The sequence below is a fragment of the Taudactylus pleione genome, unplaced genomic scaffold (assembly GCF_031769625.1).
Source record: "Taudactylus pleione unplaced genomic scaffold, aTauple2 ptg000749l, whole genome shotgun sequence".
Lineage (NCBI taxonomy): Eukaryota > Metazoa > Chordata > Amphibia > Anura > Myobatrachidae > Taudactylus > Taudactylus pleione.
The window spans coordinates 1,789,889-1,804,067 of NW_028285151.1; the positions used below are offsets into that span (position 1 = coordinate 1,789,889).

The 14,179-nt window shown below is 45.0% G+C and overlaps 1 protein-coding gene across 4 annotated transcripts in view; it reads left to right on the top strand.

Annotated features, from left to right (window-relative positions):
* Positions 1-14,179, top strand: part of ACACB (acetyl-CoA carboxylase beta) — a 156,288-nt gene that overhangs the window by 98,068 nt on the left and 44,041 nt on the right. For 3 of the 4 annotated variants that reach the window (XM_088457281.1, XM_088457283.1, XM_088457284.1), the window contains 4 exons: positions 875-993; positions 8,308-8,331; positions 11,732-11,869; positions 12,173-12,272. In XM_088457281.1, the coding sequence (XP_088313407.1) occupies positions 875-993; positions 8,308-8,331; positions 11,732-11,869; positions 12,173-12,272 (381 nt within the window). The remainder of the gene's footprint in view (positions 1-874; positions 994-8,307; positions 8,332-11,731; positions 11,870-12,172; positions 12,273-14,179) is intronic. The other variant, XM_088457282.1, reaches the window with a different exon arrangement.

A 14,179-nucleotide genomic window follows, 5' to 3' on the forward strand; every position in this document is an offset into this window, starting at 1 on the left:
ATGTAATAAAGGTATGTGCTCCCATAGTGTGATACTGTATGATAAAAACATACATTTATCACACACACACACACACACACACACACACACACACACACACACACACACACACACACACACACACACACACACACACACACACACACACACACACACACACACACACACACACACACACACACACACACACACACACACACACTAATGAAAACGTACAAGAAATAAAAAAGAATGAGCTTATCTGCAGTAGTCATCAATTATATTTCTACAGTGGAGAGTATCAGCAGGTCCAGTCCGCTGTTATAATATGACCTGGTATCAACTCCACTTTGAGGAATCCAAGCTCCAGCAATTATGTAAAGTTTAGGATGTGGGGAATACCATCAAAGGTAGTTATCCTTTAAAGCGCAATTTCATCCTTTTTTAGGGCTTCATCAGGGGATGGAAAGTGTTGGGACATTGATGGCAGATAGTCCTACGTCCTGGTTGTGACGTCGTAGCACTGTGATGTCAGTCTGCTTATGCCCAATATAGAAATAAATAATGCTATGAGGAAGGTTCTGCAGCACAGCTATTTGTTATATGCTTATATCAGCTAGTGGGTAGGGAGCTTCCTGTGGTACTTAATGATGTACAAAATAGAAATAATGTTTTATCCACTGTGCACTTGAGCAATGTATATGTGACCATTGCTCCTGTATCTAGTTACACTTATTTATGTGCATCACATCTGAATATAGTGGGACAAACATGTTTTTATTGTAGTTTGTGCTTGGATTTACTGCTCACCCAACATTAGTCATGACAACAGGACAGGTGTGTTGTTAGACAGGTAATGATGCAACTGAGATCTTACAGTGTTACTTGATTTTAGGTGTATGTGAGGAGGGGGTACATTGCCTATGAATTAAACAGCTTGCAGCACCATCAGCTTCTGGACGGCACCTGTGTAGTGGAATTTCAGTTCATGCTACCCACTTCTCATCCTAACAGGTACAGTCACTGATCACCCAGATTAGTTTTTTATGACATTACACTTGCAAGCTGCAGTTACCTCAGTTTCTTACTTTTATGGATCCCCATGGTCAGACATAAGATTGTGATTATATGTGAAGTAGTGAAATATAAATGCGTTTGCACTTATGCTATAATGTATTTGCAAAACCTTGATATCTCAGCCCTGAGTGAATTCAAAGTCCTTCAAACATACATTCTTTATCATCCCACTTGGGCAGGGCCACATGGGCCTGGAGCTTAAAAGTTTCAAGGGCCTATTGTGACAAGTGCTGTCCTGTTGTAATAGATGTGGCCAGTGTTATGTGGGCATGGTCAATGCCATAGAGGGCATAGCTAGCATCACATCCAACCACTTACATCTCCATCCTACCTTCCCTATGGTTCATGCAGTACTTATGCTGCCCATCCACTAGGCGATTAAATTGAGCAATTGAACGATAACAACGTCGTTATCATTCAATCGTTCATTAATCGTTTGAAGATCATTCACTAAAATGTCTAAAACGACTAGAGATGTGGGCTCCCGCTGGTCGTTAAAAGACATCTATCATCGTGCAAACAAGCTGGTCAACCTGACGATAATGTCAGGTTGAGCATGTTTGCAGATGATTCATGAGCCTGCACTGAGCGACTGCTCGTTCAGTGCAGGCTCATCACAGACTGACAAACGACTGCACGATTACAATGTCGAAATCGTGCAGTCGTTTTCAGCTCGTCTAGTGGATGAGCAGCATTAACCACTGACAGTACCTGGCACTAATGCAAGAGATGCGACTGTAGCTGGGAGTACATTACCTGACCAGGTCCCATCTCATGCATATGTGCTGTCACTCCAGATCCCCCCTCTGTAATGGAAGAAATCCATTTTGCACACATGCAAACAAAAAAACAGTGGTGCTAGGAGGGGAACGTAGTTCTACTCTGAGAACAAATACTGTATGCTAATCTCTGCATGTGCCGAAATCAGCTGCAGCAGGGGGGACTGATAATTAGTCCCCCCTGACCCACACTCTGCTGTGCTCTGCAATTAGGTGAGGGGATGTGGTTAGACTACGCAGCTAGGGAGGGGGGGGTCATCTTTTGGCACTGAGGGAAGGGGTAAGGAGGGTGGGTTATGCCCCACAACAACTTTTTTGGCAGGTGGTGCAGGGGTGGTATATATATATAATATATATATATATATTATATATATATATAAAAATCAATAAAATTAATGTACAGTGATACATGGGGAGAGAGAGGTCACTAGATTGTGGGGAGTACTACCCCGGGGATCTACTGTATTACCACTAGGGGTGTGGGGGTGATGATCCATTGGGAGGACGAATTCTGGTGGGGGGGCAATTTCATAATAGGAGCCTATGGACACAGATTTTTTTTTTTTTAAATAAAATATTTAAATAATTTTTAAAAAATAAATTTCAAACTTTATTAAATAAAAATAAACATGACAATTTCTGAGTGGTTTTGGTAAAAATAGATTGTCAGTTTTGTGGTTCAGGAATATGAAGAGTGGGAAAACCATCTCAACGGTTCCTCATGCCGAGACAAGCTTGTGAAATGTGCAGCTGCTCCCATTTTGGCCATCTTGACACTTGAGCCTAAATTTACTAAAGATTTCAATCAATTTTAATCTATTTCAAAGTGACCTAAATCGATGTTGTGTCTCTGGGGCTAAAGCACACATTTACTATTTATGATTTAGATCAATTTGAAATCCATTAAAATCGATTGAAATCTAGCTTTAGTAAATATACTCCTTGGTGACACTGAAGCACTGATCAAGATGTGATCAAACATCCATCATGCTTAAAGACTTCTAAAACTACACTGCAGAAGTAAACATGCAGGCAAGTTTCAAAAGCAGGTAGGCAGGAATCATTATCTGGGTTGGGTACGGCATCTCAACGGTCAGAATGCCGGCAGCAGAAATGCTGGAGATTTTCGGCAAGTATTCTAAGGCTAACCCTAACTCTCTCCTCCCGCAGCCTGACCCTAACCCCCTCCCCCCTGCAGCCTAACCCTAATACTTACCATTTGAAGTTGTCAGCAGTTAGACCCGTCGGGATCCTGACTGTCAGGATGCCGACCGCATCCCCATTATCCTGATAGGCCTCTTTCTGTATGGAGGCCTGGGGCTTCCATTATAAATCCAGCCCTGCATTTGGGAACATAGGACTCTCTGGATATTGAGTCCTCTGGGCCTGATTCATTATTGGTTTGCTATTGCGATTACGCACGCAGATGGCCGATTGTTGCTTACTGCGCATGCGTATGTATCGCAGTGCGCAAAGGTATCGCTGCGATCGTATTACAATCACAGAGACCATGTAGAGTGAATGACAGAAAGTGAGTGTTTGGTGGTGTCGACGGGGGGTGGTCGGCGAAACGCAGGCGTGTCAGTGCGTTTGAACGCTTACGGGGGCGTGAATAAAATATCCACTGCAATGTCATACGCAGCCTGAGCTCTCACTGCGTGCGACGAGGTAAGCAATTTCTGAGTAAGGTCTGACCTTGTGTAATTGTGCGTGAGGCTCCGATGTTACTTGATGGTACCGATGTTTTTGCAGACTTGCAAAGTATTACGGATGTGAGAAAGGGGAAGTTGGGCGTCTTTATGTTAGGCTGTGACGGCATAGGGATTGCAAGCATTAGCATATTTTCGCAGTAGACCAGCGTGTGTGATCGCAGCAGCGATCGCAATAGCGATCCGTAATGAATCAGGCCCTCTGTCAGGATATTTGCACTTAGTTTAAATACAATTAAGTGTTAAATCCTTCCTCTTCTATATACTCAGTCTGCTGGACTCATGGTCAGCCATATGGTCTTTTTCTTACTTTTATAAATTTGATGTGTGTGTCGCTAATGACATCTGTTTTGGCATAAGGTGCTGTGCACTACACAGTGGCGGAACTCCCGGAGACAATGGAGTCATTTGCCGCCGGGCTCCAGCCCTTAAGGGGGCACCTGGCTCCATTGTCCCCCGGGCCGTTCCGGCCACTGCCATGGAGATGGAGCACCGCTGATCGGCGCTCCACCTCCAGCGGCGTCAATACGAGGGGTGCAGTCGCACCCCCTATTTGCCGGGCGCCCGCTGAGTGTATTACCAGCAGGCGCCCGGCTCCTTCGTTCCCCCCTGCGGTAGCCGGAGGAACGGAGCTCAGTGTGAGCTCCGCTTCCGGGTCCCGCAATGCACTATGGGAGTGACGTCATGACGTCACTCCCATAGTTCCGAGGAGCGGGTGCTGGGGACGGAAGGCAGCAAGACTGGAGCGAGGTTTCAGGTAAGTATTTTATTTATTTTTTGTCTGTGTGTGCGCTCGCGGGGGGGGGGGGGGGCTCACTACAGGCGGCATTGTTGGGGGCTCACTACAGGGGGCATTACTGGGGGCTCACTACAGGGGGCATTACTGGGGGCTTACTACAGGGGGCATTACGGGGGCGTACTACACAGGGCATTACAGGGGGCTTACTACAGGGAGCATTACGGGGGCTTACTACAGGGGGCATTACAGGGAGCATTACTGGGGACTTACTGCAGGGGGCATTACTGGGGGCTTTCTACAGGGGGCTTTCTACAGGGGGCTTACTACAGGGGGCTTACTACAGGGGGCATTACGGGGGCAATACTGGGGGCTTTCTGCAGGAGGCATTACTGGGGGCTTACTACTGGGGGCACTACAGGGAGTTTACTACTGGGGGTTTACTACAGGGGGCTTACCACAGGGGGCTTACCACAGGGGGCTTACTACAGGGGGCATTACGGGGGCAATACTGGGGGCTTTCTACAGGAGGCATTACTGGGGGCTTACTACTGGGGGCACTACAGGGAGTTTACTACTGGGAGCACTACAGGGGCCCTTAGTACTGGGGCACTGCAAAGGGGGACCACTACTGGAGGTACTGCATAGGGGGACCATTACTGGGGGGCACTACATAGGCGACACTGCATAGGGGGACCTCTACAGAGGGGACCACTACTGGGGGAACTGCATAGGGGGGCGGCAGCTGGGGCTGGCATAGGTGCTGGGGGGTGGTACATTTTAATTTGGGGGGGGCACCAACATTTATCTTGCCTCCGGCCACCTGGGATGAAGTTACGCCACTGGCACTACAACTCTTAGTATACCCTCATGGTGGGGCAGCTATGGGGATGTCCCCAGAGTCCAGTGTACCCCAAAGGGATGATTCTTCCTCCTGTCTGAAGTTTACCAAATTTATATGTTTTTCAGGGAGATGTTTCTCTCTTTTTTTTTGTTATTTCTCTGGTATTGTCCTGCAGAGCTTGTTAGAAATAACAGTTTGTTTAGCATGATGCTGATACATGAGAGAGGAATTATCACTTTAGCATAATTAAAGTGCCCATGTTCTGAAGAAGATATGCCCAGAGTCCAGTATTCCCCAATGGCTTCAGAGAAAAGGATTTATTGAAAGTATAAAAATCCAGTTTATGCTTCATTGATAAATAGACCCATCTGTGCTTTGCATCTATTTATTTTTTTTTTTTTTTATACTAAAATAATGTGAAAATGGGAAAGTATCAAAAGGCTTTTGGAGCACGTTTCGTCAAAAACTACTCCAAGCCCTTAAATTCACATTATTTTAGTAAGCAGATCGCATTTCCAATACTTGTAATGGAAAATGTAATCTGTTTTAGATTTACTAAAAGAAATGGTAAAATAATACCAGGAGGATGCTCTGCGATAACAACACTATCTGGAGATGGCTCTATGCAGGCCCCTCCCCAAAATCGACTTACTCTAGCTCAACCTTCCTGTCTGCTGACAGGCACAGTAGAGCCCGGAGTAGGCTTCTGTGATCAGTCATGTGTGTTTGATAGACCACAGGCTGTTCACAGTAAAAAAAAAAAAGTTATAATAATAATAAAAAAATATACATATATATTTTTTTACCTGCACCCAGATACCGGTAATTGGTGAGTTTTCCTGTGACCTGGTCAGCTGATCGCTGGGCTCCTTCTGTAACCCCGGTCATCTGATCTGTCTTGTGAACTGAGATGTAGTGAAGTCGGCCGGCATCTCAGTTTACTACACCGATCAGATGTCCGGCGGATTGTGGTAAATAGGTCCCATAATGTCACAAGAACAATAATAAATAAAAATTTTAACTTTACTGGAAAATGTATAATTCTTTTCTCTTTCATCCTACCTGGGGGAACACTGGAATACCTTGAGGTGTAGAGAGTGCCAAAGCAAGAGCAGGCACGAACAAACTTGTTTGTAAAGCTTGCTCTACTCTTCCCAGATGGATTCAGAGAAATGGAGAAAGCCTGTGACTTAATTACACACTAGCACACACACTTTGTTCTGATAGCAAAATAAAAAAAGTTAACATTTCCCACACTGGTATGTAAATGCTTAACATAGCCTAGCTCTCAACCTCTGCTAAACAGGCAATGAATTTGCTTAGAGCAATAAGGGCATCACTTATTAAATTTTAATTTAATATATAAAAAAAAATATTATGCTTACAGCTTATAAAAACAACTAGCAACAAGATGACATAACATACAGCAAAACAAATATAAAATAAAAGTAGAAAGTATCAGAATATAAACTTGCATACAAGTTGTATAATCTGTGCCAAGGGAAATTGGCTAGGAAGAATGGACGACTCATCAATTTGATTGATTTCTCAAAAGTCTGACAATTGGCTATCTAATACACAGGGTGTTTAACCAGTTTCCACTGGGTGGGCATTCAGAGAGCAGGGTATATACTAATATGGGGGAGTGACCTTTCCCTAGGTGGGAATTGTAGATGAACCACAGATATTCCAAAATCTTATACCTAATCTATCTTCTCTTGGACATTACCAATATACTTAACAACCACTTTAATCAATCAGGCATAATGACAATTACATATCAAACATGATATTGTTATGATATTATATTATATTATTATCATTAAGGCCCATTCAGGAAAATATTCAAGTACTGTAGGTTTCCTGTTCATCGGTTATTTACACTTAGTGCACCTTATTTCCTATGGGTCCCTGAACTTATATTGGTACCAAACTTTTTAAAATCATGAAATATGAGGAGAATACATAACACATATATTGCTCTCAGAGCACGTCTCTCTGTGTAAGGCCCTTCTCTAGGATAGTTCCCTGATTCACTTTAGATGTCAAAATTCACTCTAAATCCCCTTCCCCAGTGCGTCCGTCGTCGCCTGAGCAGTAGCATAGCTGAGGAGGCAAAGGAGGAAGTAATGTGCTAATAATTCTGCCAGTTGTTGTTAATCTCCAGTCACTTCTCCCCAGTTCTCTTTAGCCTGATTCCCCCATGTTTCTGTAGCTCCAGCTCCCCAGTGTCTCTCCTGCTTCAGCCTCCATGTGTCTCTTTAGTCCCCATCTGTCGCTCCAGCCAGCCGCTTCTGTTTCTCCAGCTCCTTTCTGTCACTCCAGCCCCGCAGTGTCCTTATGCTCCAGTCCAGACACTTACCTTCTTCTGTGTCTTCTGGCTGTTCCTCTTTGCACTCCAGCTTCTCTGCCTTTCAGTAGTGCGAAGTGACACCATGACGTCGGTTTGCTGTGTTGCAATAAACTAAAATAAAAATTATTGCACCAGCCGTCAGCAGTGCCGGATGATCAAGCAACAGCAGCTCCCCGGACCCCACATATAAATTTATCTATAACTGCTCCCTGCACCACTGCAGTGACCAGCATGGTGCAGGCAACGGGTATAGACAGATTTATCTGTGTGCTTGGAACCTCGGTGCCCCCTAGAGCTGTCCCCCTTGTACCCCCCTGTCGTCGAGCCTGCTCCTCTGTGTTCCCTGACAGATAGCACTTATATGCTGCTGTGCACATTCCCATTAACTCATTGGTTATATATTGCTTTATCTCCGTACTTACTATGAACATTTCATGTGAGCAGGAAATAAATAAAACATCCGCAATGTACGACAACTATGCACATTGTGGATGATTGTAGAAGAGCAACAATACTCTTTTTACTGCGCAGCCCTACAATGCCCTTTCCTGAGCTTCCAAGCCATTCCGATGGCCATCTCGGCCATCACTGTTAATTGAATTGCACCTTGTTTGCTTTTTAAGAAAGAACCATTGAAGTTTTAGTGCAGAATCCCTTTGTACGCTGATTTTTTTTGCAAAGGATATTCGATCTACAGGTATGTGATGCAAGGAGACAGTGATGCTGAAGTTGGAAATTCAAGGTATAGATACTTATTTTATTAATGTAGTATTACTGCCTGGACTTCCTTGTGACACTCATTGTCCTGTTATTTGCCCATTTAATTACAGAGAGATCAGCCCAACACTGAGCAGGTATGAGTGCAGAATTCTTTTTTCGTAGCATGTAAAATATTTAGATTCCTAGTACAATTTCTTCCAGAACCGCTGTCATTTGTGCTTTCAGCTCTTGCTTTAAAGCTGTCCTTAGGCAGTTGGCGGAGGGCTGTAACAGTGCAACTTTTATTGACTTTCATCCTGTTAGTTCTTTACGTCAAAGTAATGTGATGCTAACTCTGATCTTTGCTCCCTTTACTTGCTAATAAAATTAATTCCTTCTCTGCCAGAAAGATCTGCTTTTTACTGAGAACTCTGGAAGTCAACTGCTTAAACAGCCCCATCAATTTGGGCAAAGTAGCCCCAACCATTTACTGTACATTTTTTTTTAAAGATGCCAGTTAGTTTTCACCCCATTGCCAGAATGCATGGTACAGAATTGTCAGCCTGTGCTCTGTAGCAATACAGTAATGGTTTAGCTACAAATCTCTCTATAAGCGTGTTCCTTAATTCCTGTCCATACAGGCAAAACTAATACTATTGTTTAGGGCTGTAATGTAAGGATTTTGGGGGTCTATGTACTAAGCCTTGGAGACAGATAAAGTGGACGGAGATAAAGTACCAACTAAACAGCTCCTAACTGTAATTTTACAGACTGTGTTTCAAAAATTACAGGAGCTGATTGGTTGGTACTTTATCTCTCTCCAAGGCTTAGTACATAGACCCCTTTGCCTGTTATGAGATCACTACTAGAAGATTCACCCATTGTGGTGAGATGATAGTTGTCATTTGGCTGTTCTGTTCTAGTAAACTTACACAAATGATTACCAATCCCAACTTTGCTTTCTGACTTTTGAAACATATGGTGGTGATGCTGAGTTGCATGCAGCGGCAATTTAGCAGACAGATCTCGCGATTTTCATCACTGCGCATGTCGTGGGCGTGGAGGTGGAATTTCATGCTATGCCGAGCGTACGCAGATATCCTCCTGACTTTGGATGGATCTCTTGCAGCTAGTATAAGGCTAATGCAAATACACACTGGTAGCAGGGCCGCAACTAGGGGGGGGCTGGAGGTGCACGTGCACCGGGTGAGCCGCTGTACCTGGTGCCAGTGACCTCCAGCCCGGCGCTGCAGAGAGGCTCCAAGCCGGACGTCCGCTGGTAATATTTATTACCAGCGGGCGCCCGGCTCCTTCTCTGCAGCGACGCGGTGTAGCCGGAGCCGGAGGCTGGAGTTCTCTCCCGAACTCCAGCTTCCGGCTCTCCCCAAGGGCACTATGGGGGAGACGTCATGACATCTCCCCCATAGTTCCAAGGAGCAGCCGGCGGACCGGACGCGACGCTGGATGCAGGAGCGGGGTTCAAGGTAAGTATTTTTTTTTTTAATAAGCTGCACTACAGGGGCATTATTATGGGGGCAGGGGCATTACCACAGGGGCATTACTATGGGGGCATAGGCAATAAGGGGCATTACTAATGGGGCATGAGCACTACAGGGGCATTACTATTGGGGCATGGGCACTACAGGGGCATTACCACAGGGGCATTACTGTGGGGGCATGAGCACTACAGGGGCATTACTGTAAGGGCACTACAGGGATATTACTATGGGGGCATGGACAATACAGGGGCATTACTATGAGAGCATGGGCACTACAGGGGCATTACTATGAAAGCATGGGCACTACAGGGGCATTAATATGGGAGCATGGGCACTACAGGGGCATTACTGTATGGTGGGCACTACAGGGGCATTACTATGGGGGTATTAACATATGGGCATTACTATGGGGGCATTACAATATGGGCACTACTGCAGGGGGAATTACATGGGGGGCGCCAAATTACTGTCTTGCCCCTGGTGACAAAAATCCTAGTTTCGGCCCTGCTGGTAGTGATGATGTTACTTATGCACGCGAATGGATAGGGGCTGTGCAGCTGTACAGATGTGTGCAACTCTGCATACTGTATGGGCAAATATCCACATTCAGGTCCTGACTGAGCCGGACGCGCTCGCTCTGAATAAGGACATTTTTTTTTGTTTTTGTGGCCTCTTGGTCGCTCGCTAAGCTGTGGGTGACCACCCACAGCTTTTGCGAGCGGCCAGGTGATGGTCGTGATGGTCGCGACCATCGGGGCTTGCGACGAGACCCTTGTTGTGGTAGGGTCTCGTCTGTCGCAAGCCCCAGAGAGCTTCCTGCTCTAACAGAACAGGGAGCTCTCCACTGACATCACTGGTGATGTCCGGCAGGCGTTCCTTCGGGAACGCCACAGTTTGTGTAGCTACCCCCCTCCCCGCCTACAAAACGGGGCGAGCTGTCGATCAACATTGACTGCCGCCCCTTTTGTAGTGAGTCCCGGAACGAGAGAATTTCTCTCTCGCTCCGGGGCTTGCGCGCGAGCGCAGTACCCCACCATCGACCCGCTTGCGAGTGGGTCTGAATCAGCCCCTCCGATCTATCCATGCAATGCGGCTGCACTTGTAACTCTGCATCATCCCTTATATCTTTAAGTAGCTCAGCAGACCTGAACTGGACCAGTATTGAAAGACCAAAGTTTTTAGCTTGAAATACAAATTGCTCTAATATGAAAAATGCATTCGGAATGCTTATAAAATGCTCTGCTGCTTAATAAAAGTATTTGTCATGTTTGAAATTTATATCCTCTAATGAATGAACAAAACTTTTTTAAATAATACAAAATAATTTTGTAAGAGCAACTTGTATTTGACATATTTCTCTTCCATTTCAGCCATCATGATTGTGCTGCTTATCCATCCACTGTTCACAGATCTGTATTTTTGTGGCTGGTGGATTGGGCTGAGATATGTTCAGTGGCCTGTGTACATTTTACAGCTGTGAACATAACCAGATTCTATATAATGACTCCGTAAAACCTTTCAATTAAAATAACTTTTCCTGTGAACTAATTCTGTTTGTTTTGCATTGTGTAAAGCATATGTAATTCGTAAAGTTTAATTTGTTTTCTGCTTTAATTAGTCATAGTTGCCCTGATTAGAAACTACTGCTATGTACTCTATATTCCTGTGTACTAAGCGAGGTAGGATTTTTATTGGAGGGTTCTGATGTATATATGCATATTTATCTGTACGTTTTAACATAATGTATTCTTCTAACTACCAATATCAATATTATGTGATTCACAAAATATTCTCATAGACTTTCGTCTCCTGTGATTTTTATACTATGTTTAGCCTTTGTATTGCATTCTTACTTCCAGTGCTGGTGTATCCCAGACTCTGCTGCCATTGTCCTGGGCAAAACACCTATTAGTATCCAAGGTCACAAGAGTTAAAACAAATGGATATTTAGAACACTGTGAGCCTGGGGCTCGGAGTTTGTGTTAGACCATATTATGACGCAATGGTTTTGTAGAAAGTCTCCTGGTCTTTTATGGTCTTATGTCTTCCTCTGTAGGATGTCTCTGCCTATCAGTGCCACACATCTAGAGATAAACCGTCAGAGCAGTGAACTCTTTATGGACAGTGGTTTCTCTCCTCTGTGCCAGAGAATGGGTGTTATGGTGGCTTTTGACATATTTGAAGATTTCACAAGGTAATTCTAGAACATACAGTATCATTTCCATTCCTACTTCTGGCAGCATCTTGTTTCCGTATAGGGTTGGTGGAACTTTAACATAAGTTTGGGAAGTGTTTTTACCTAACTCCAATAATGTAATCATTTTCATGGCATAATGTTTTGATTTGCAAACCCTTATTTCATTTAAAACATCCTCACTTTGATATATTATTATTGCATTAGGTTTTGTAGAGTGGGGCTAATATAAACTGTTCATCTGAATGAAACTGAAGATTCAGAGTGGATTTCTCACAATTGTAATAAATGTCTCTTCTTTAGGAACTTTGATGAGGTTATTTGCTGCTTTGCAGACCCTCCTCTAGATAGCCCCTTGTTCAGCGAGGCCCGATCTACTTTTTACGATGAAGAAGACAATAAGGTAGATGCCACCATTACGCAGTTTAATCAATGCTGAGACAAGTAAGGGAAAGATTCCTCTCTCCACAGACACACACACACACACACAGATAGTGCTGTGACAGGGACTATGCTTAGTAAAGCTGTTGACACGGAATCGGTATGTAATGCCGGCGGCTGAATAGCCACTGGATGATATACCCACACCAGAAGACTGAAGGGGGCAAATCCCGACTGGGGCTGGTAAGGACACTAACTCTCCCCCTACCCTACCCTAACCCTATCCCTCCGTTAGTGGTGCCTAACCCTAACCCTCCTGCCCCTAGTGCCTATCCCTAACCTCCCCCCGTTAGTGCCTAACCCTAACGCCCCCTTCAGGGTCCATAAACCTAAACTTCCCGAGAGGGTGTCTAACCCTAACCCTCCCTAGTGGTGTCTAACCCTAACCCCCTTTTTCCCTACCCTAACCCTCCTGGGGGGGTGCCTAACCATAAGTCCCCCTCCCCCCCCCCAGGTCCCTAAACCTAACCCGCCCCCGCGGCTAGAACCTAAGACACCCGGCTTACCTTCGGTCAGTATGCCGGGTGTCGGGATTTTGTAGTGGGGCTAATAATAGGCATCAGGATTTCTACGCCTATCTTTAGTCCCATGTCGGGCTTGCAGTGTCAGGATATCGGCGGGCGGGATAGTTCCCGCCGATATCCAGACTGCATCCCGTTGACACACATTTCATTCACCTACAAACCCAATATATTTAGCTCTAGAAACAGATATTGGCAGCAGTGAATTGTGTACCAGACTTTGAATACTTCTTCACAGGACTGGACTTAGAGCTGCAGTGACCACCCACAGCTATAGCGAGCGGCCAGGAAGATGGTCGCGATGGTCAAGACCATAGCGACCATAGGGCTTGCGACGAGACCCTTGTGGTAGGGTCTCGTTGCCGCAAGCCCCAGAGAGCTTTCGGCTCTAGCAGGTGATGGGAACGCCTCCGTCTGGGCAGCCACGCCCCCGGCCCGCCCACCAAAGGGGGCGTGCTGTCACTCAACATATCACATAGTGCTCGCGAGCGGGTCTGAATGTCTGAATCAGGCCCAGAGTATGATGACAGGGAACATGGGCACTTGAAATTTACCAGTAAAAAGCTGAAGATCCTCCCCCTCTACACCGCACAGGAGCTGGGCGTGTGTTTCATTTTTGTTATGTCAGCCTTCTTATTTTATTTACATTTATTTTATTCAAAACTGAGTCCTTGGGCCAAATGTAATAGGGTGAGAGTTTAGCAGTAAACTCTCACATTGGTTGAGTTTTATCTTCAAAATGGGAAAACATCTGAATGAGATTTTAAATCGTGAGAGTTTTTTAAGTCTAAAAAAACATGCAAGTTCGCTCTGTTAGTTTGTTTTTGGACTTTATTACATTGGCAAAGTTTAAAAAGTGTCAGAAACTCTCACTTTTCTAAACTCTCACCCTATTACATTTGGCCCCTTGAGTCAGTTTGCAACTGCATCGTATAGGAAGTTTCATTGTATCCAAGTTCATCAAGCAGGCTTACTTACATGTTTAAGTTTGGGAGGCACACCAATGCCTCCTCAAGATTTGGCGCTCAGACCAGTAATTTTCAGGCTTGTGCACAGTCACAGCTCCAGGTGTGTTCACCCTGATCTTGGCTGTCCTTCTCATATTCAGTGGGGTGATGGTCCTCCTTTACCTGGAATATTTGCTAATCAGGGCAAAATCTTAGCTTTAGAAAAAAGAACAGTAAAGGGTGCCCTCTAAATGGTGATATTAAAAGGCAGGGGCCCTGGGCCATAACACATAGGGGGCCTCAACTTGGTGCTAACAGCTTTGCTTACCCTCCAATCGAACCAGTGTGTTCAGTGGAAGTTTCTTATCTGGAAGTCTTCCTGGTAACTCTCACCTCAGCTA